This window comes from Papilio machaon, chromosome 13, assembly GCF_912999745.1.
Source record: "Papilio machaon chromosome 13, ilPapMach1.1, whole genome shotgun sequence".
In the NCBI taxonomy this organism is placed as follows: domain Eukaryota; kingdom Metazoa; phylum Arthropoda; class Insecta; order Lepidoptera; family Papilionidae; genus Papilio; species Papilio machaon.
The window spans coordinates 5,399,807-5,421,149 of record NC_059998.1 but is presented as its reverse complement, the minus strand read 5'-3'; the positions used below and the strand labels follow the sequence as shown (position 1 = coordinate 5,421,149).

The 21,343-nt window shown below is 35.7% G+C and overlaps 1 protein-coding gene across 1 annotated transcript; it reads right to left on the bottom strand.

Moving 5' to 3' along the window:
* Positions 1-800: 800 nt before the first annotated feature.
* Positions 801-2,398, bottom strand: LOC123721590. Its single transcript, XM_045680703.1, has 2 exons — positions 1,846-2,398; positions 801-829 (listed from the first exon to the last, which is right to left on the bottom strand). The coding sequence occupies exons 1-2, from the start codon at positions 2,396-2,398 to the stop codon at positions 801-803; spliced, it is 582 nt and encodes a 193-aa protein (XP_045536659.1).
* Between the last annotated feature and the right edge of the window lie 18,945 nt (positions 2,399-21,343).

Sequence of the window (21,343 nt, the reverse complement as noted above, 5' to 3'; positions counted from 1 at the left end):
TTTTAGATATTTAAAATCTTTTTACATACTTTTAAATATTTATACATTCTTAAAACTAGATCACATCAAGGTTAATATGTTATCTTGAACTATAATTTAATTAAAATATATTCTCATCGGTGGTTATTTTTAGAACAAGATTGCTCTATCTATAGATAGATATAGATAACAACTTTTATAACATTGTGAAATATTAAATGAAGAGGCTTCGAACATTATAACAATAGTAACTACTATTTTACAAGTTAATTATAATTATAAGCAATTACTTGTTTAATTAACAGCCGGAACATCAGGCAGTCGATTATAATTAGATGTTAATTACTTAGAAGGTCTGAATTGATCTGTTACTTTACAAGTAGAGTACGGTTACGCCCTCAGGGCTAATATCAACTTCAATAGCAAGCAAATCACGAGGTAATTACAAATGCTCAATATTGTAGTAATATTCAAATATATAGTACTGTATAAAGATATTAGAATGATGGTCTTCAGAGTTGTTTGCAGTTATTTTTAATAGATCAATTAGATACTCAATTGCTAAATGCACACTCATCGGGTTTGATATCGCTGTAAATATAATACAAGGGTGTAAAAAGAATAGCTTCCTAAATAATGGTTCTGTCGTACTAGCCTTGGTAGGAGTACTGTCGCGCTCACAAATATTTTTTTATTTAAATCAGTAGCTATGTCTTTTTCTATTATTATTTTTCCGTTATTATTTTCAATGTATTACTACTATGTTAGTCAACTTAACAATCCACTTCTGAAATAACATTTCACCGGATAATAAAAAGCGTTCAAGGATTACAAATATTGTTCGTGGATACTGTCGACAATTACACCCTCGTAAAGACTGCAATAAAGCAACCGCTGGACCAAGTTTAATAGCGAATGCACACTGTTGTAACAACGCTTCGGGAACCGGCTATTGTGAGGCAGCCTTTTAATTATATGCTATAAAGTCGACGTGTGAAAACACAGCTTTATGCTAAATCATACATAAGTTGTGATCAAGCCAAGTGTGTAAGCAACAACAGGATATTTTACGTCATTTAAGATCTGTGCGCCTAGCAGACTATTTGTGACAATCGCCTTCATATCGTCAATTATGTCAAAATTAGTAGAAAATAAATAAAATAAAATAAATTTTATTAATCCACAAAAATTTTTACAATTTCTTAGGACTCTGCCTCCTGTGAGATGTTTGATGTACTCTACGCCTAATAACGAAAAAAAAACTTAATGCAAATTTTGTTGGTGACGATACTATGACGATTGTCGTAAAAAATATTTGTATTAGGACCACTGCTTTACAAAATAAATGAAAAACCTTTGAATGCTGTTGGTTCCATTGTCAAAATGCCACCCTCTCGTTCTATTCAAAAATCAGAGATAAAAAAATCGGTTAACATAAAATGTTACGGTTGTTAATTTTTCGATGACATAAGACGTACAAGGCCACGTATTAGACACGGCGGTAAAGGATGTAAAGGTGTGAATCGACATTTAATAAAATAATTTATATCGTACTAATGCATTTTTAATGACGTCAAGTGACCGGAGACAGCAGCAAAGTTTTTGCTGGACGTAACTGCGACCTGATCGTCGAGAAACAGTTACTCCTCGTTATATTATATACTTTAAGAATACACCCAAACGCATTATAAATATTTTAAATTATTCAAACTTTCGTGAGACATTATCACTAACTTATATAGAAACGGCTAAAACACTCACGTATATATATCCGGTGTCGTCACCGACTAGTTTCGAGCCCTACGGGGGCTCTTCATCAGGGTGAGTGGGATTGGTATTATTTCGCGGACGCGGCCCGTCGCTCACTGCGCGCCTGCGCTCTTAGGGCGCGTCTTGAGGGGGCGGGGGGCGCGGGGTGCGCCGGCGTCGTTGACGAGGTTGATACCAAAGCAGTGTTGGTGTTGTTATTAGCGTTTCCGGGGGCACAAAATGTACTGATTATATCCACAATATCCTCTTCAGCACTGTTGATGTTGTGTCGCGCCGCGTTCATTAAGACGGGTTCCCATGTACGCGGCAGAGCCCACCCCTTGTCTCTGTTGAAATTAGGTCGACGACCTATTTCAATAGCCTCCCGAAGCTTCCGAGACACGAAGTTCCTCTCACGGGCCAGCACTTTAACTTTGTCGAACCTAATATAATGCGAGGTTCCGGAGTTAAGTGCGTGATCCGCAACCGCCGAGGTGTTGCCGTCTAATTTACGCATACTGCGGATATGCTCAGAGAGTCTCGACTTTATATTGCGCCCCGTTTCGCCGACGTAACTTTTACCACAGTCGCACGGGATCTCGTAGACACCAGGACTATCTAGGGGATCCCGGTCCTTTGGAGATCGCAGAAGTTGTTTGATCTGTGTCATTGGGCGGAAAATTGTCCTGATGCTGAACCTACGGCGTAACAGGTGTCCAATTTTGTCCGTAACCCCTCGCATAAATGGTAAATAGACCGGGACCCGCTCTGCAACCTGAGGCCGTGGTTTGCTGGTCGTGTTCGCTATTCGGTAACTCGGTAGAGTTACCGAATAGACTCGGACAAAATTGGACACCTGTTACGCCGTAGGTTCAGCATCAGGACAATTTTCCGCCCAATGACACAGATCAAACAACTTCTGCGATCTCCAAAGGACCGGGATCCCCTAGATAGTCCTGGTGTCTACGAGATCCCGTGCGACTGTGGTAAAAGTTACGTCGGCGAAACGGGGCGCAATATAAAGTCGAGACTCTCTGAGCATATCCGCAGTATGCGTAAATTAGACGGCAACACCTCGGCGGTTGCGGATCACGCACTTAACTCCGGAACCTCGCATTATATTAGGTTCGACAAAGTTAAAGTGCTGGCCCGTGAGAGGAACTTCGTGTCTCGGAAGCTTCGGGAGGCTATTGAAATAGGTCGTCGACCTAATTTCAACAGAGACAAGGGGTGGGCTCTGCCGCGTACATGGGAACCCGTCTTAATGAACGCGGCGCGACACAACATCAACAGTGCTGAAGAGGATATTGTGGATATAATCAGTACATTTTGTGCCCCCGGAAACGCTAATAACAACACCAACACTGCTTTGGTATCAACCTCGTCAACGACGCCGGCGCACCCCGCGCCCCCCGCCCCCTCAAGACGCGCCCTAAGAGCGCAGGCGCGCAGTGAGCGACGGGCCGCGTCCGCGAAATAATACCAATCCCACTCACCCTGATGAAGAGCCCCCGTAGGGCTCGAAACTAGTCGGTGACGACACCGGATATATATACGTGAGTGTTTTAGCCGTTTCTATATAAGTTAGTAAATATTTTAAAGTTCAGTGCCTTGGTGCTAGTACAGAAAAAAATTATAAATAACAGTTGAAAGTTTAAATATACTCAGAATTTAATAGTCAAAGTACCATTAACAAACATAACCTTAATTTTCTATCGTTTTCATAAAATTTAAGTAATCAAGATATTTTAATTACGCATCAGTCTTTAACACTGTAAGTATGTATACACTTTTTCTGGATGTACTTAGATAGTAGAATGGCCTTAATTTATTGATCTAGATTTTAATTTTGAAATTCAAAAAGTGAATTAAAAGAAGACATCTGTCCTTTCACCGCCACATTTAATGCGAACGCTTTTATTTGTTTACGATATTTTGAGATGCACGCACGACGATAACGTTATCGATGGGGCAATCAATTAACTCGGGTTCGCAATTCAATTATTGATTTTGTAATTAAAACGGCAGCGAAACATCGCATGGCGACGACTCGCTAATTTATCCTTAAACGTGATTTGTGCTGATGTTATTGACTTTTTCAATTCGCTTGCGGTGACTTCGCTCGCGTGTTATGACGCTATACAGATGAACTCACTGCGTGTAAAGTTTAATGGTAATGTAAGAATTTACTATAATGGTCTTTATTTATTTTAAATGTCCTTCCGAATCAGCAATGGTTGGTATTCATAAAATAAAATGATGTACCCGCAATATTTCCTTCAAGGTGTTGTCATATCTACAAAGAGTTTTATCAGTTTAAAGTATTGTATCTTAAAATATTAGAGAGATGTAAAGCATAAATATATGATTTGATGAAATTAGCATCTATGTAATAAAACATTACTTATCTCTCAAATCCCTTTAGACCATTTTGCTATCTAATTTGATGAAAAAAATGAAAGTGTGGCTATTTAAAAATTAAAGCTTATGTTTTTCATCAAATGAAATACCGTGTTTTAATAAATATGAAGATAAAACTTCATTGTTTATTACACTAGCAATAGTCTTCTCATACGTGTAAGACAGCAATGTAGTTATATTAAATATGCAAAATCAATAGGAGTGGTGTCGTGAAAGGAACATCAAGCGTTGAATTTACTAAGTCAGTATCTTCACAAGTGCAAATTGAATTAGCATCTGTTTTGCATAAACGCTCGCAGGCTGCGACGCAGAACTGCGACCGTCGGCGTCGCGGGCCGCGGACATCAATTAATATTAAGAATTCGATCTTGAACGAGTGTCGAGGTGTTATTACCGCAGTATCGTTGATTGCTTTATTGCGCACACGCATATCGAAAGTAATATTCGCGTGATGCGCTTTGGTATTTTAATTTCAATTCTCCACGTTAGTAATGATACAGATATTGCTAAAAAACGAATGCTCTGACTCGCCTGCCGTCCGCCGTGCCGCCGAATTTAAATAACTCGTTTCGACTTTGCGGCAACTTTTGACATAACCCTAAGTTTTAGAATTCTATTCCTTTTCTTCTTGAAGCGAATGATGTATCTGTCTCTTTTTATGACCGAAGGCGCGTCAGATTTAGAGGCAGACAATGCGGTGTCCTTATAATAAGGTCCTGGCGTGCGCTCTGCAGGTAGCCACGATACCACGAAGCATGTTTTTGCAGACTTATCTCGCTTAATTTGAGTCGAGTCGCTTTGTTTATTTTGTTAGCGCACCACGCACGAGCCCCGCCGTGCCACCCTCCAGCCACTATGCAAAAGAGGTGTCGAAGAAGCTTATGTTGAGTGTACAAAATATTCATATCCTTTAAGTTCCGTAAAATCAATTTCACAAGACTTGGTAGAAAACTTCATCTTTTAAAAAGGTATACTTTTACCTATTATTTTTATACCACATTTAGTTTATTGGATGTCATTTAATTTTTGTACCAAAGTTAATGTTTTAAAAATCTACGGTAAACCAGAGCTAATGATGTGAGGCGCATCAGGCGAACACAGGTGTGACGTCACCGCACGTGTTTGCCGGCCGAGCGTGACCAGCAGCCATTATGGAAGTCAACGCGAGACGTGTTTATGTTAATTTTTTTCTCTGACAAGAATACGCTCTTTGAAACCTATTCTGTAACACGCTGATGTGAATTGTTCTCTGCAACGTGTCTGTTACGGATGTTATTTATGACATGGAATTTAAGGTAGCAACTGAACGTTTATTACAAAAAAAAGATTCAAACCAAAATGAAAAACCAGTAAGACTTACATACATACAAATATAGATGAATTACATTATGACTTTCCTCGATTATTGTTTTTGTAAAACTATATAAAAATAGTAGATAAACGCGCTAGACTGTTAAACACTTTTGCTTCCCCGAATACCAGGATTGCATACGGCATTGTGTGATGGGTCTAAATAAATAATGATAATGAAGCCGTAAATATTGAGTACTTAACATCAAGGAGATCACATATACGTCTGAGTCGTGTTCTACGTTATAATGAAATGTAAAGGCGGCGGCGGTATAAAGGTTGCCGCCTCACACGGTCGTAAAGCAAACAGATTGCATCTGCAAGGCGCGCGACGTGCGCCAACCGCCTGCGCTTGCGCAGACCACAGACTCAATGGAGATTCATCCATAGAATAATTCCACTATAGCGGAGAGTAGAAATCTTTTTTAAGCTATAAAACTGGTTAAAATAATTGAATGAAGGAAAATACCATTTCATTAAGTAGAATCCGTGAAAAGAACAATAATAATTTATGAAAAGATATAATCAAGCGTTTTTCATAAACATAAATGTTTTAGACATAGAGAACTAGGTTTAAAAACCAATTGACTGACCCTTAACCTTATTTTTGAACGTTTTTAAGTCTGGGGTAAGGTAAAACAACTTAGATTTTTTTAATTAACCTCGTTTTGTTATTATTTTCACACTAAGCAGTGTGCTGATTAGTCAAATATATAAAAAAGTTAAGCACGACTTATTTGCAATTGAAATTAAATAAAATAATAAAATAGTCTCTAGGTTGTAGCTAATCTGTATAATGCAAACAATCACGCATTCGAGCACAGTTCATCCTAGATAAAAGCGGAGACGATGCATCGGATTATTGTTATGCAATTAATGGTGGTGCGGTGTCCACTCATATACGATCTCTACCGCTTACTGCTTGTAAATATAATAAGTTACCAGGAACAATACCCGATTATGTTTTAATTCTAGCATATACTTGATTGTATTGAGTGTATGTTGTTTTTAATCAATGATGGTATGCTTTCAGTTGTACACTCATCAAAAAAAGTTTGCATTGGTGTAATACCGCCAGAATACCCGCTAGTACATCTTGTAACCATTACCCGCGCACCTGTGTCGTGGGAAACCGACGACGTATTCGCTAAGCGAAAATTCAATGTTCGCAAAATGAATTTCATGATAAAAAAAATTCATGTCCGGCTCATACAAAGATGCTTCGTAATCATCGCAAACACTTATAGTGAAAAATGAATTATTAACGCCTTATACTTTTATTATTTAGCTTTTAGGTTTTTATACCCGGTTTGAATAGGATGAGTCAGACTGTACACAGACATAAGTTTTAAGCAAGGAAATAGTGTTTTATCAACATCTTTTTACATATGGTTAAAAGACTGATAGCAGCCCATATTTCTAACAAATCTGGAGTTCATGCAAGACTGACGTTAGGAAAAGTTAGACTTTACTATGAAGCGAATAATAGAGACAATTAAGAAAAGAAAGACCCTTCAGAAAAATTCTTGCAATGAATCTGGACAAGGAAATATTATCAACCCTGACCTTCTTATTGCAATGAACAGAGATAGCAATATTTTTTGTACAGGTGTCTCAGCAGTGAAAACGCGAAGCTATCGTAGATATTGTAGGCGTTGTTAGTGATCGTGGAATTGGCGGTGCCGGTGAAAGCTTACAAGCTCGGCCATTTCCCACGGCCGGCCGTGTTACAACGCAAACTGCAAACATTTATCTGCACTTTAACGACATCGGCTTTACAATCAGTACTTTCTTCTTCAGGAAATGTTAGCAGAGGCTTGCCATCTCTAAATGTGAGCAATCTAATATCATTAATAACTTTTTCAAAATATTTATTTTTCACTTAACATTACAATAGTGTTACATACTTTCATTTGACCCTCCGCGCGGACAGCGGCAGGTTGATGATGAGTTTCATATGACGCGTAACTCTAAGAATCTAGATTTATGTAGTAAATATCGATGTGTTTTTTCACATTTTTTATGAATAAGTTTGGAAACTAAAAGTTAGTGTAGCAAGTACTAAACTTTAATCAACTAAAGAGATTTTTCCAAGGTTAAAAACCTGAAATATTAAACAAGAAATATAAACCTAAAACTTCAAAATAAAATAAATGAAATAGAATTCTATTGCAGCTAACGAATATAAGGTAAATTGAGTGTATCAGTTGTAGCCTGTGCACGGAGGCTGCGCGGGGGAAGGCTGCCGGGTTGGGGCGAGGGGAGGGGGTCAGAAAGGCCGTGAGAACGCGCGCGCGCCGCGGGTTCCCAGCCACGCGCCGTTCAAGCCCTATCATCGCATACACAAGTGTCTGTTATACGATTAGCTTAATTTATTATATAACTGCAATCCGACCTTAGTTATGGAGAGAGAGAAAATAAATATCGACGCTATGTGGTACATGTATCAAAACTAGGAAAAGTATTAAAATTGTTTTAATAGTTTTTATTGAACTAAGAACAAACTAACAAATTTTAACTGTTTAAAAATGTTACATATATTCTAGAATAGCCTTCATTTACTTATCTGTAAGGTTTACAATACTATGTCGATGTATAGTAATTTCACTCATTTAAGTTGTTATTTTTTGTAATTTCTTAATCAGTTTGCTTATTTCATTAGTCCCGTTTTTTTTTTTTACTTTTACGCGCCTACAAAATTATTAGAGCAAACAAATAAGAAAAACAAAAGAAAATAAATAATTATAAATCACTTTTGTTCGCGAGTATACGTTAGGCGCGGAGGCGAGGAGCGCGGTCGGTGCGAGGTCGTTGCGGTCGCGCGCCTCGCCTGCTCCTCTGCGCCCGATGCGGCTTATCTACAGTACACAGTACCCTCTGCCCACACCCACACTTTTATTCACGAGGTAGTCGTTTTACATATGTGCCAGGGATGGACAACATTCTGGTCGAAATAGAAAAAATTGCGAAGTTCATCATCAAGTTCAAATATTTCAAACAATTTTGATTTTTATAATTATAACTTTAGTTTACTGTATTTGCATAAGAATTCAACTCATTAGTAAAACTTGTATAAATCTAAACTAACGCCTTCGCGTGATCTTAAAATATCATCGTTCTTAACACAATAAAAAAATTGTAAGCCGCTATCAGCAACTCGTTATTAGTCCCTTTATACCTGCTTAGTTTATTGTGCTTCTTCGGTATTCGAATGCCGAGGCTGTGGCCGGGAGCGTCTTTATAATTTATGCGCGGTCGTGTGCAGCCTCCGACGGACCCTGATGAGTCGTGACGCGCCTCGCCGCCGGAGAATTAGATACCTCTCCATACAATGAAAACACGACCAAAATATCTTGGACTCCAAACACGGAATCTAGCCTTAACACACTCGGGTCCAAAATATAATAGTTGTATAAGAATATGTATGGATAGATATACAGTTGATCGCACGTGTGGCGCTTTCGGAGTGTAGTCACGGCTCGAGAACAAACAGGCGGCACTTCTATAATAACTTCGGTGTAGAGATGTCAGTATCAGACAGTGCCTGATTGATTTGTTTGCGCTCATCTCACAATGGACTATCAGTTTATTTTGTGCTGCTGATTGTAAGTAACGAAGGACAGCTGATAAGTATAAGGTGAACAAACAGAACATATTTTATACTTTGCCGATATATTAAATAAAAGTATTGAGGGAAGGGGTACTTTTAATTTAGAATAAACTCAAACTCCTATCAATTAAATCATAAAAGAAAGAAAAAAATACGCGCTGATAAAATTATGAAAGGAGCATAACACCTTTTCCTTGTGTACTACATTAGCCAGTTCTTTTTATCGTGTAGAGTTAAGATTTAAAATTTACAGAATAGACTTGCACTGGAAATTATATTTGTTTTCGTAGGTACAAAAACTATGTTCTTAAAAGCCATTTTATTGTTGCCAATGAAGTTAATACCGTGAATATTTTTTAGTCCTAGTGCGCGCGGAAATAATTACTCGAAGAAGGCATGCGAAGGCAGCTCCTGCTATTAAGTGATCCTTCAAGGCGAGTCGAGGCAGTAATTCCGGTAGCCTTGTCAGCTGCGGAATAGATCTTGCGGAGTCGCGGTGCGCACGCGCAGCCGGTCATTATGCAGAATTAACTCGCGACTATCACGTCGTTGTTATATCGTTGTAATCATGTTCCGTCTTCATTAGTTACAGTGATGTTACAGATTAATATGTCATTAATGTATTTTATTTTTTACCTTTCTTCAACGCTATTAAGTTAATACTAGTTACTACTATGAATAGACTTAAGTTAAAGTTGTTAATTATAAATCCGGATCGGGTCGTAGTCGATAATGTTAGATGTAAGACAAATCTAATTCACATATGGAATAAAGGGGAAAATGTACTAAATATTATTCAAACCGAAGCAACCAAGCTACCGAACCAAGTTACCGAAATATACTTGGTTGCACTTTAAGACATTCGCAAGCCGACAATCGGAGTACATTCGTCGTGCATCTGAGCTGTTGAAGTCAGGAAGCGATTAACTCTTTGTTACTGCGACTTTTAATTTGCATTTGGCGAAAACGCAACTTGCAAAGCGCTGAGAGGCGGAACGTATGCACTGACTGACGGACAGTCACGCTGCGTCAGTTACGCCGACTAACTTTAATATGTATGAAATTCGTTTTGACTTAATTTTGGTAGCGATTCAAGCTTGGAAAAAATTCCAGTACAATATATTTGCATTTGAGTATACGCCAATCATCTATTTGTCTTGGCAAAAACAGAATACTCGTTAATAATTTTACATTTTAGACTAAATTGCTTTATTATCCTAAAATTGTTCTATTAAACTGACGTGTGGCATTGCTTTACCTGCTAAATGTAAATAAGGAATGGGAAGTTTTCTTCAAATCAGAAGTCAAAAACATATATTATATACATGAAAAATAATGTAATAATTTCTACTTTTGTCCCATACGATGTAATATTAAGATTGCTCCCACCCCAGGCGTTATGGTATCGATAAAAAACGTGTGTTCTCTCTGTACCTGTTATTCTATAATTCGTGCGCGCCCGCGGCGGATAATAACTGTAATAAAGAACGTTTTGCTCGCCGCATAAGTCACATGTGGTACTCAGAAACTGTTACCATTACTGAAGAATTCCGATTTACGAACACAACGTTTTAAGAACCGTTACAGTTATTTAAATGTGTTTAAAATATTCAACAGAAAGTACACATAAAAATCTCTGGTTTTTTCTTTTCGGTCGCATTCTTTCGATATAACTGCAGGCATCCAACAATTATAGAATAGAATGAATTATATTTATTGAACAAAATTGTTCGTGAAACACCGTATTTGTATAAAATTAATTTAACTTCGGAGATGAACCATTTTATTTCAAAAGTTATGTAAATATTTTTTTTTATTGCTTGCTTAATAACACACTAGCTTTTCTATTATTTCTTCACTGTAATCAGACAATGAACATAAAAACATATTAAACAGTACGTTACATGTGCACGTTGCAAGACCTTTCAAGAATTCGCTTCGGTTTTTAAAATCAAGATGGGATAAACAGCGGATGTGTTGGCATAAGTAGCCCGAAGTGATAGCTTATTGAAGGGTGCATTAATCCAGTGCGTTTATATTAAGATAGATAGACCTTCCTCTCAATTATGAACCCGTTTGAATCTTAACATCTGCCACTGGATTTAGCTTCTTAATTTTAGCCGCAAGCAATTTGCGATATGGTAAACACTTTTAGTTTGAATGTGTTACGTTTCATATAAAATTTCAAAATTATTTTTTCAACGAAACTTTACTCTTCAAAACCGAGCAATTTAGACTAAAGGAAAATGCAATAGAAGGGATATATACTCTAAGAATCTTACCCTTCTATCAGTCGGGCAATATATCATTCGTAACCTCGATCTGCTGTTGGTTTCATTAGTAACGTCAGTGATACATTAATTCATGAGGGTCCGACCGCGAGGTGTGTACTTGTATTATTCGAGTGCAAATCTTATGACAAAGAGGTACACGAGCGCGCGTCACGTTTGGCCCCGCAGCCCCTTCGCGGCCCCTCGGCTCACCCAGCGCTAGTCACGAACTTATACTTCAGTTAATTAGCGTAAATAAGACAGTTTCGCGAATGAAAAAACAAACGTATAGCCCCCGAGGTCGACGCTTCATCGGAACCGGATTTGTGGTTTAAGTGAGCTTCTGCCGACGCCTCGCCTCCTGGCCTCGCGCCACACTTTAATAACCTTTTTTTAATAAATATACCATCCTTTGTTCTCCTGATGGTCGGTGGTACCTAAATAAATTAATGAATTACCTAATTTTAATAATTAAAGTTTTAATAAAAAAATATCGAAATAAAGAGGACAAGGTAATTTGAACGGCAGAAATAGATTCAACAAGTATAAATAGAAATTAATTTCGATTCAAAAACCGTTTAAATTAAAATGTTGTAAGTTATTTTACAATGCAGTTTCAGTAATACCAAATCTAGTGAAGTGTACTGTGATCTTGTAAAGTTTTACTTGTTAATGATTTTTAAAATTAATATACTTTATTAACAACTTGAAATTCTAAAGATAAAACCCCTATATACAGACGTCACTGTCAATTTCAAGTTCTCGTCGTAAATATCTCAAGTTTATCAAACTTTTCATCGGCTTACGCATTACAGTATAAAATCGATGTCTATCACATATTGCGTATTGAACATATAACATGCTAACTGAACGATGCAGTGGTAAGCAAAATGCAAGTCACTGCAGATATCATTAAGTACGCCGCTTACAACTCTCCAAGCGTGAATTGATTCGCGGGACAGCGTTGAAAGAATACAATCATATTATTACAAAAATAACCCCTCAATTACAAATATTATAGAACGTAATTCGTTTTGTAGTAGACAGAAGCAAGAGACTAAACTCACATACAAAGTAATCAAGTACAAGTACAATGTAATCAACAAAGTAATCAATTTATTTAAATTGAATTTAATATTCAAAAGTGTGATTGTTAGAATTATGGGTTTTGAGATATATCGCTAGAAAAAACTGAACAACTTTATAATATTGATGCAAAACATTACAAGGTACAGTCGTGGACGTTTATTTCCTGAGGTCCCTAGTAATGTCGAAAACATGTTTTAAAATACACATTTTAGCGTGTTAATTATGACATAAGGTAGGTTTTCGTATGTGAGTAGTGAATTTAATTATTTGATTCTACATCCAACGGACTAGGAATTATGATCTCAAATGAACATGACAATGTTGCGGAGTAGAGCCTCAAGGGGCCTCGTTAATAAGAGCTTTGCTTTTATTCTCTGTTAGCCAATGAATAGATTGGTAGGTAAACCAAGTTAATGCAACAAATCGGATTATTTTCTGCTATATTAGATCGTTCATGTTATTAATTAACGTATATTATTTGATAAAATCCGAAAAATGAAAATTTTGTATTTAAATTCCATAGTATTGTTTGTTGACGCTTTTCCTGCAAATCCAAACAGGTGGGGATTATTAAAGGTTAATAATAACCATCAGAAACAAAAAATAGGAAATAATGTGAGCTATTGGTTCCTATTAATACCAGATGCAAGTTATGCAAAGGAGTTACGGATTTACAGGCAAATAACGGATCCCCATTCCCTCCAAAGATTTTGACACCCCTTACCAGCATTATAGCTCGTATGTAAGTGTGCTCTTATTTAGCTTATTACCTATTTTTTAGCTCTAGGTCATCATCATCATCATCAACCTGCCCTTATCCCTATGGAGGGTCGGCACAGTATGTACTACTCCTCCATACATCTCTATCAGCCGTCATATCTGAATTTACCCCCTTCTTACGCATATCCTCTTTCACACAATCCATCCATACTTTCTTTGGTCTTCCTCTACCTTTATAGCCATCCACATTCAATCTCATTACTTTTTTGTTTTTAGCTCTAGGTATATGGCTATATTCTTCATATATATATAGTGATGGTTCACCTACGTGTGCCGTACCGCACGGGACGAGAGCGGGCGACCGGTCCGAACACCTGCCGCGGGCACACGCCATGAAACCTCATCGCACACTCTGTTATAAATCACCACAATATTTAATATTAAATTATTAATTAAGTCTTTTTTAAGTATGCATTTAAACAGAGCCAAATTCATGTACATGAACAATTAAGTTTTTATTTTATTATGTTTTAGATTTTATTGTATATGCTACAGTTAATGTAGGAACGTGTCATAATTTATATCATTGTTTTAACTAAAACAATATTACCTACATAGACCAACAAGGATATCTGAACCAGTAGGTATAAGTCAAACTAGATTACATCTCACTAGCGCCCCCCTGTCAACGTCAAAAATATCACAATATCCTGTTTGTACTGCAGCTGTCATGTCATTTATTCTTTTACGTGTTTTCTATGTCTAAGTATTATATATATTTTGACAGAACCAACCGTGATAGCAGCGCCACTATCACCTTAAAATAATTTATTTATGAGGAAGGAGGGCACTAAAAGTTTAATTACAAATAACAATGATTTAGATAGCCTGAGTACTCGTTCTTCACTATCGCCTTAAGGATATAACGGCTATAAGTTCGTTATTCAAGTTATTTATCAGCTCAACGAGTACGCAATTATCAAAAGCAGGGGTGGCCAACCGGTCGATCGCGGCTAGTTGTCCAGATCATAGTAAAGCGCAGAAATATAAAAACATAAAACATAACGTAGCAGAATATGCTCAAACGCAATGCTTACACTAATATAAATAGTTATTTACTAAGAATAACTTTTAGTTTTATGTTTTCCTTTTTATTAAAATAAAAAATATACATAATTGTGCATTGAAGTACGCTCTTTCACTTAAGGTTTTAAGAAATTTGTAAATGCTAGATCGCACAGGGTTTCGTCCGTAAGCAGTAGATCTCTGGTCTAATGAAGTTGACCACCCCTGATCTAAAGTAATTAATCATGTCAACAGCAGAATTTGATGTCTTACTTCTCAAAGCTACATACTAACATCATTGTAAATAAATTGAAAATAATACGTAACATAAATACGAATACTTTTCGATTTTAATTGAACTGCAGATTTTACTTTTGCAAAATAAAATTATTTTCGTTTTTTTCATAGAAGAGCTTATATCAAGACCATACTTTCGTCAGCTTAATTTTAAAAAGTTAATTTTAATAAAAAGCACTGTCCATAAAATTTATTGTGTAAATGAAAAGTAAAAAATTATTATGAAAAGAAACTTTTTTGTGTCAGTGTGCGCTGATCCGATTCTGTCCTCGCCATGCAGGCAAGATAAGCCTGGACGTGTGCATTTTATTTATTTTAACATTTTTAAGGCGGCCGCGGCCGCGTGGGCTTTTATTTCTTGTTGTTCGTGCACGCGGCGGTAAGTCACGAAGTGGTTACCTGGAGGGCGCTCGCAGCACGCCGTAAGCCGCGTCGCGCGCCTACGCAGTCCTGTATTCCTGAGCTTGCACTATTACCTTTAAATGGAACATGAAACACATTCTGTACATTGTTATATTTTAGGACTTGCAAAAAAAATTGCTATCAAATGAGCAATCTACTCACGACTAGCAAATCTTTTGGTAACGTAATAAGTTTAACTTTGGTTTATGTGATGTACTAACTGTCGCCCGCGACTCCGATCGTTCGGAATTAAAAAAAAACGTAATATGACATAAATAGTACAATTTCCACATAAAAAAATATTATTTTGAATATTATATAACTAGCTATCGCCCGCGACTCCGTACGCGCGGAATTAAAAGAAAAACTTAATAAGTAGACTATGTGTTCTTCCAGACTATGTTCTACATCTGTGCCAAATTTCGTCATTATCCGTTGAGCCGTTTCGGAGATACCTTCAAAAACAAACATCCATCCATCCATCCATCCATCTAAACATTCACATTCATACTATGAGTATGATTTACTTTATAACATATTCATAAAGGAAACTATTACTAAATTAATAATTTAATACTGATCTCATCATGTTCTCTAAGAAGGGTGATCTAAACCTAAACTAACATTTTACGTTGGATGGTGGAATATGGAATATTTTCCGTAAAATTATGGAATTTAACAATGCGATAATAGATTCGTGGGCACATTTTTTTAATTTATTTCCTACGCTTATCGATATATGACGTGCATAACTGTGAGAAAAGGGTGCGCTATGCGAGCAAGACGCTGTAATTACTGTCACCTTGCACCGCCGACTTGTCACGACCGTCCCTTTCACAGACACGAGTTTGTCAAATGCAAAAATATTTTTCTTATGTTCATGTATTAACTTATATCGTACAGTCGCACAGTGATTTGACAACAATTACAGAATGATTTCTCCGAGAATTTATGATTTTTTTAAACGATTTTTTTAAACACGTGTTTTAACCCTTCTACCACCGCTGATTGATATTATTGACATAAACGTGGTTATATTTTTCACCATAAACATATATCTCCATAATTCATTCAGTATAAGTATTTCATTATTTATGGATAAAGATAGCATTTCGTAACCCTACGCATAATGTTTCAATGACCATGATTTGACAAAAATCGGCTCTAGGCGCTAAAGTTATGGTAAAAGATGGAGGACGTATATTTAAGCTGTAATGTTTTTGAAACACTGTCTAAGTTTTGATTGTATTAATAAAGTGTTGAAATGTTTGTATCGCTTCTCTGATTTTAATCATGAAATCTTAGCAAGTAACATAGCCAACGTCCATTAAATCAACTTCTGCAGAATGTAAAGCGCATAAAGTTTTTTCAGAGCGCATAATTGGTGCACGCGCGGTGCCCAACTCACAAGATAGAGTTCCACGGATGCCACTGACTCGTATAAAAACGTTAATTTCATCGCCGTTTTCATTATTTTATATTATAGGATAGCAAATAATTATTGAGCGTAGTTTGAGGCGACGTTTCGACGTCGTTGACTACCGCCAGATAAAATTCCCGGCCGGTTTATTTTAAGAGCAATAACAACGAAGGTAATTAAGCATCAAAATGTCGCCGCGGCTCCGCACGGTACAGAGGCGTCGTGTACGAGTACCACCTACGCCAAAAGCACGCAACATTTTGGCTTGATTATATAGAGGACAATAACATTTTTAATATAGTATTTAATCAATATAATAAATGTATGCATTCTACTTGTAAGAATCGTTTAACTCGACAGTTGTCTAAAATATCATCATTTTACTAGTGTAAGTTTTAAACATGTTGAGGAACGACACAACACACGAAAATTACAGTTAGAAATGTTGTTTACAAAAAGCGTTAAAACTAAGACCAAACAATATAAATAAAAGATAAGCAAAATACGAGAAATAATGGAGCTTTTTAAATACTAACATTACTATAAAACCTTTTTAGGAATATAATAAACGGTAATAAAAAATGCAAAAGTATTTTTACTGCGGAACGTTCTGGTATTTTAAGTGCAAAAATTATGTAATACATGTCCAATTTAAGACTTAGTTATTTATTGATTTCAAAGAGATAAATCACACGTACAAATTGGAAACGGGTGACAGACAGGCGTGATAAAAGTCGGTATGCACCGGTAGGTGTCGCTTTGAAAGGGCACCAATCAAGCCTCGATCATTTCGAATAAAAACTCGAACAAAAACTGAATTACTCCAAACTCAATTGGTTAATCAATTCAATTAATTTTGAAAGGATTTCAGTGTTTCGATGAGCGGCCAAAGGCGGCGTAATTGGCACGATTAATGTTCATTGCGATTCATCGATCCCGGCTTTGTATCAGCCGATATGTCCGACTTGTACGAGACATGTACGGAGTCGTTCATGACTTTAATTTTATTGATTTATCTTTGTAATACAAGTAAATTCATTAATCCACAATATGAATGAATGTATCACATTAAAAAGTGATAGTTTTTGGGACATGTGTTTGTAAAAACTAACTGTTTTATAAAAATTATGAACATACACAAGAGCAAAAGACAAGTGTCTATAGCTTGTCAAATTGCCATTTGAGACGAGACGCACGTGCGCGTGTCGCCGTGGGTGGTGAACCATGTTTACAATTTTTTATGCGGAAACTTAAATACTATTTAAACAACATCTGTGGCAACATAATTAATATTGAAACAAGGGACTAATTGCAAGCCGAGTTTAAACAATAACTGTTTTTTTTTTATAAAGCAAACGCACACGCGTAAACCTTTTTTCAACTCAAATCAAATACGAAATTATTATCAAATTCGATGTAGCAATAATGATTACACATCGGTGACTTGCTAAATTAGTTCTCAGTAAACTGGTGCTGCATTTATTAAATACCGTTGTTCTACTAAACGAAAATAATAGCTGTAGAAATTAATATAACGGATTGGTAATTCAACCATATATGCCTTTAAAAATGTTAGTTCACGTTAGCAATACTAACACGACGAGGCAGGTGGTCAAACGCACAAAACGGTGGATCTAAGATCGCGACCACCAAAGCTGCAAACTTTCGAACAGATACTACGGTGGTCGACATACAAAAACTGTAGCCAAACACGACGGACCACCGCAGCTCGAGTGCTATCGCTGCCAAACATCCGTATTCGAATCGACAGACGAAATTAATGCGGAGACATGAACATTGAACAGTCTCTCGGTTGTGTTTTATTTTTTCAACACGTTAACTAGTGTTAGGACCAATTTGAGCATCTCTTATCGTTGCAAATTCTAATAAGGTACTACTCATAGACGCGAACTATTCCCAAAAATAAACGAAAGAACCCTAAAAACGTTGAAAGAAAGCGTTCAGTTCAAATTGAAAGTTAGGTTAGTTAATTTATTAGTTTAGTATGATATGATTTATTCTAACATCTGTTTATGTAAAGTAAATATTGTAAGATGCATATAATGTACTTACGTTCAGTTCATCCGAGCGTAGTTCGAACACATCGGTCCCTCATTACATCTTGTCACGCGTCATAACATTGATTAATTGGTCCCCGACTCGATACGAACGCGACGGGAATAAAAGTTAAAAGAATTCTGAGGAGCAAGCGATGACCTTTGGTAACGAGACGTCAGCCAAACGACTTCACGATCCAGAGACTATTTAACAACATGTATCAGGATGCCACCACTGTCTCATAGACAACTGTAAAATTATCTTTGGTCAGTAACATTGTAACTGTAGCTTTGTTTATGAATATTTTTCTTACCCTTCGTGTTTAAAAATTTTTAAAAGTAGTAATGATTTTCAAAAAAATATAAAAGCAAAGATTCCTCGGCAGTTTGTATGCAAAATTAAATCATTTAGATACACGAAAAATAAAGATAAATAATTGGTCGCGAAACAAAATCTGAATTAATAACGCAACAACCTCCAGCGACGGCGGGTGGAATTCACATGGAAATAATTAAACGACGAAGCACCTTGATTGTAGCAAATTGCCGGCGTCCGTACAATAACTCTTCAATAGCCCCCCATTAGCTGCGCGCAGTGCAAACAAACTGTTACAATCAAGAATTAGACCGACCACCGACGAAGCTGTGCTTTTTAATGTCTTTATGTTAAAAAAATACAGCACGGAAAGGTCTCAATTACGGACAGCCGATTGTAGGGTATGTCAGAAAATTGAATTATTTAAAAATTCGAAACTCTTGTGTGGTCCGAACTGGATGAAGACGTTTTGCATATTCCGAAAATGAAAGTCGTTATTTTGTTGCTGAATTTTCGATACTTGCGATTTTTACGTACACTGCATAAACTCTTAATTAAATGTATTATATTTCTCTAATCTTAAGTCTTAAACACACAGTACGAATTATCAATATTAATAAAATTATCTGTTATTTTGATCAACAAACAAATATTAACACATATTATCAATTATAGTTTATAACCTTACCTAAGAGCTAAAGTTTGTAAACAAACAAATTTTATTACACGACGGCCATGACACTTTTATATTTTTTTTATTCATCACGCATAAAATAAAAATAGAGTTGAATTGATTACCTCCTTATTTTTGAAGACGGCTAAAAATGTTAAAATTCTTCGAAATTATGATTTAAAGTTAAATTGTAAATTATGGATCATTGATGCTATTGGTTTACGTGAACATGTTAGTTTAAACAAACCATATGTTTTTTTTTAAATTTTATAACGTTGTTTTTGTAGTTAAAGCCATAACTTTAGATAACTTACTTCTTGTACCGTTTATATTCAAAGAGACTAGTATAGTACCCTGAAAGCATTTTAAATTGGATAGGCCGTTAGGTGTATTTATCAGTTTTAAATTAAAGAAAAAAATATTTTGAATTTTCATTTAATGGCATATCTCTTTTAGGTACATCATCTTATATTAAATATTAATAATTAATCTTATTATAATATCACTTTTAATATTTACAATATTAATTAATAAACGCATACATATTCATTTACAATAACACATAATTACATAAACATATTGTACTTTTGCATAATATTATAACTTGTTTTACGTCTTTCCGTATGGGAAAAAGGCTAAAAATATGATAAAGATACTATATTTTAATTATAAATTAAATTAATGTTATATGTTCATTACCTAGTTGGTAAATACTGGATTAACCGGTAACTGATTGAAGACATAATACGACTGACCTATTCCGGTAACGATTTTTTTTAATTTGTGCATTAACATTAGAAAATTAATTATCTTAAAATTAATAATATGGTAAATTTATAATTAAATTACATATTATATGTTATAATATTCATATCATTATTAATAATCATCTGAAATCGGAAAGTAATAGAACGATTTGACAGCTGTCAGTGCCAATAGGGATGCGACCCATCTATCCGGAATTCTATGATACCAAATTAAACAAAGTCGGTATAGTTTTTACAAAGTAATTTATCTATCAATTTTAGAAATATGAAAATATTTATGGGTAAAATGGTAGCTTTAGTTTTTTTGGCTGTCAAAACTGTTCTGTAACTTTACGACGCTGATGATATTAGTGTTTTTAATGGAAGACTAAATAATTTTGTTGTCTAAGGCACATGAATTCTTTATAATCTATATTATTAACTTTACAAGAGAAAATTTCACAAGACACTATAAATTATATACACTTATAATGTGGTTTACTACGCATAACGATCGAATCAATCTCGAATCATTCTTGCTTATCTAAGGAATTTTTTAACTTACATTTTTCATTCATGCTTGGAATTTTAAATTTAACGTAAAGCCGATTGGTTGGTGTTCCAATTTCGTAAATTGAACAAAGCAAAGCAAGATTTTACTTCATTAATGTTCATTGCTTTATAATCTTTCTTTCTGAGATTCTAATACTTCACATTTTGATGAGGCTACTTTGTTTTGGTAAGTAAATATTTGTTATTATTAATTTGTCCTCGTACACCTTATAATCAATTGATTAGATAGAGAAAAAACGAACCGTCTATGTTTATAAAATATATCCGGTAAGTGGATCAATAAAATAAAAATATATCAGAGTTTACTCGTTGAACCATCTCGATAAACAAACATAGACCGTACGTCGGTATAAATTTCGCTCAACTCGTGATTTTTATAGCGTCTGTGAAATTGGCTCTGGTATAATAAAATTTTTAATTAAACTCCTACTTACAACCGCAAAATAAACTAAAAGTCAAATAGCTACAGGTAACTTATAAATTACCTATACTGTAGATGGCACTAGGTGCGCGTATAAAAAGAAAATTAAACATATTTATGTGTTTTATACAAGGGACAGCGGGGTCCCATTTTGCAAAATACTGCCACAGATGTCATCCACAAAT

Coding starts and splice junctions, on each gene's coding strand:
- LOC123721590 (XM_045680703.1), bottom strand. CDS start 2,398: ATGACACAGATCAAACAACTTCTGCGATCTCCAAAGGACCGGGATCCC. Junction 830..1,845: donor CCTAAGAGCGCAGGCGCGCA/GTGAGCGACGGG, acceptor AATTGTCGACAG/TATCCACGAACAATATTTGT.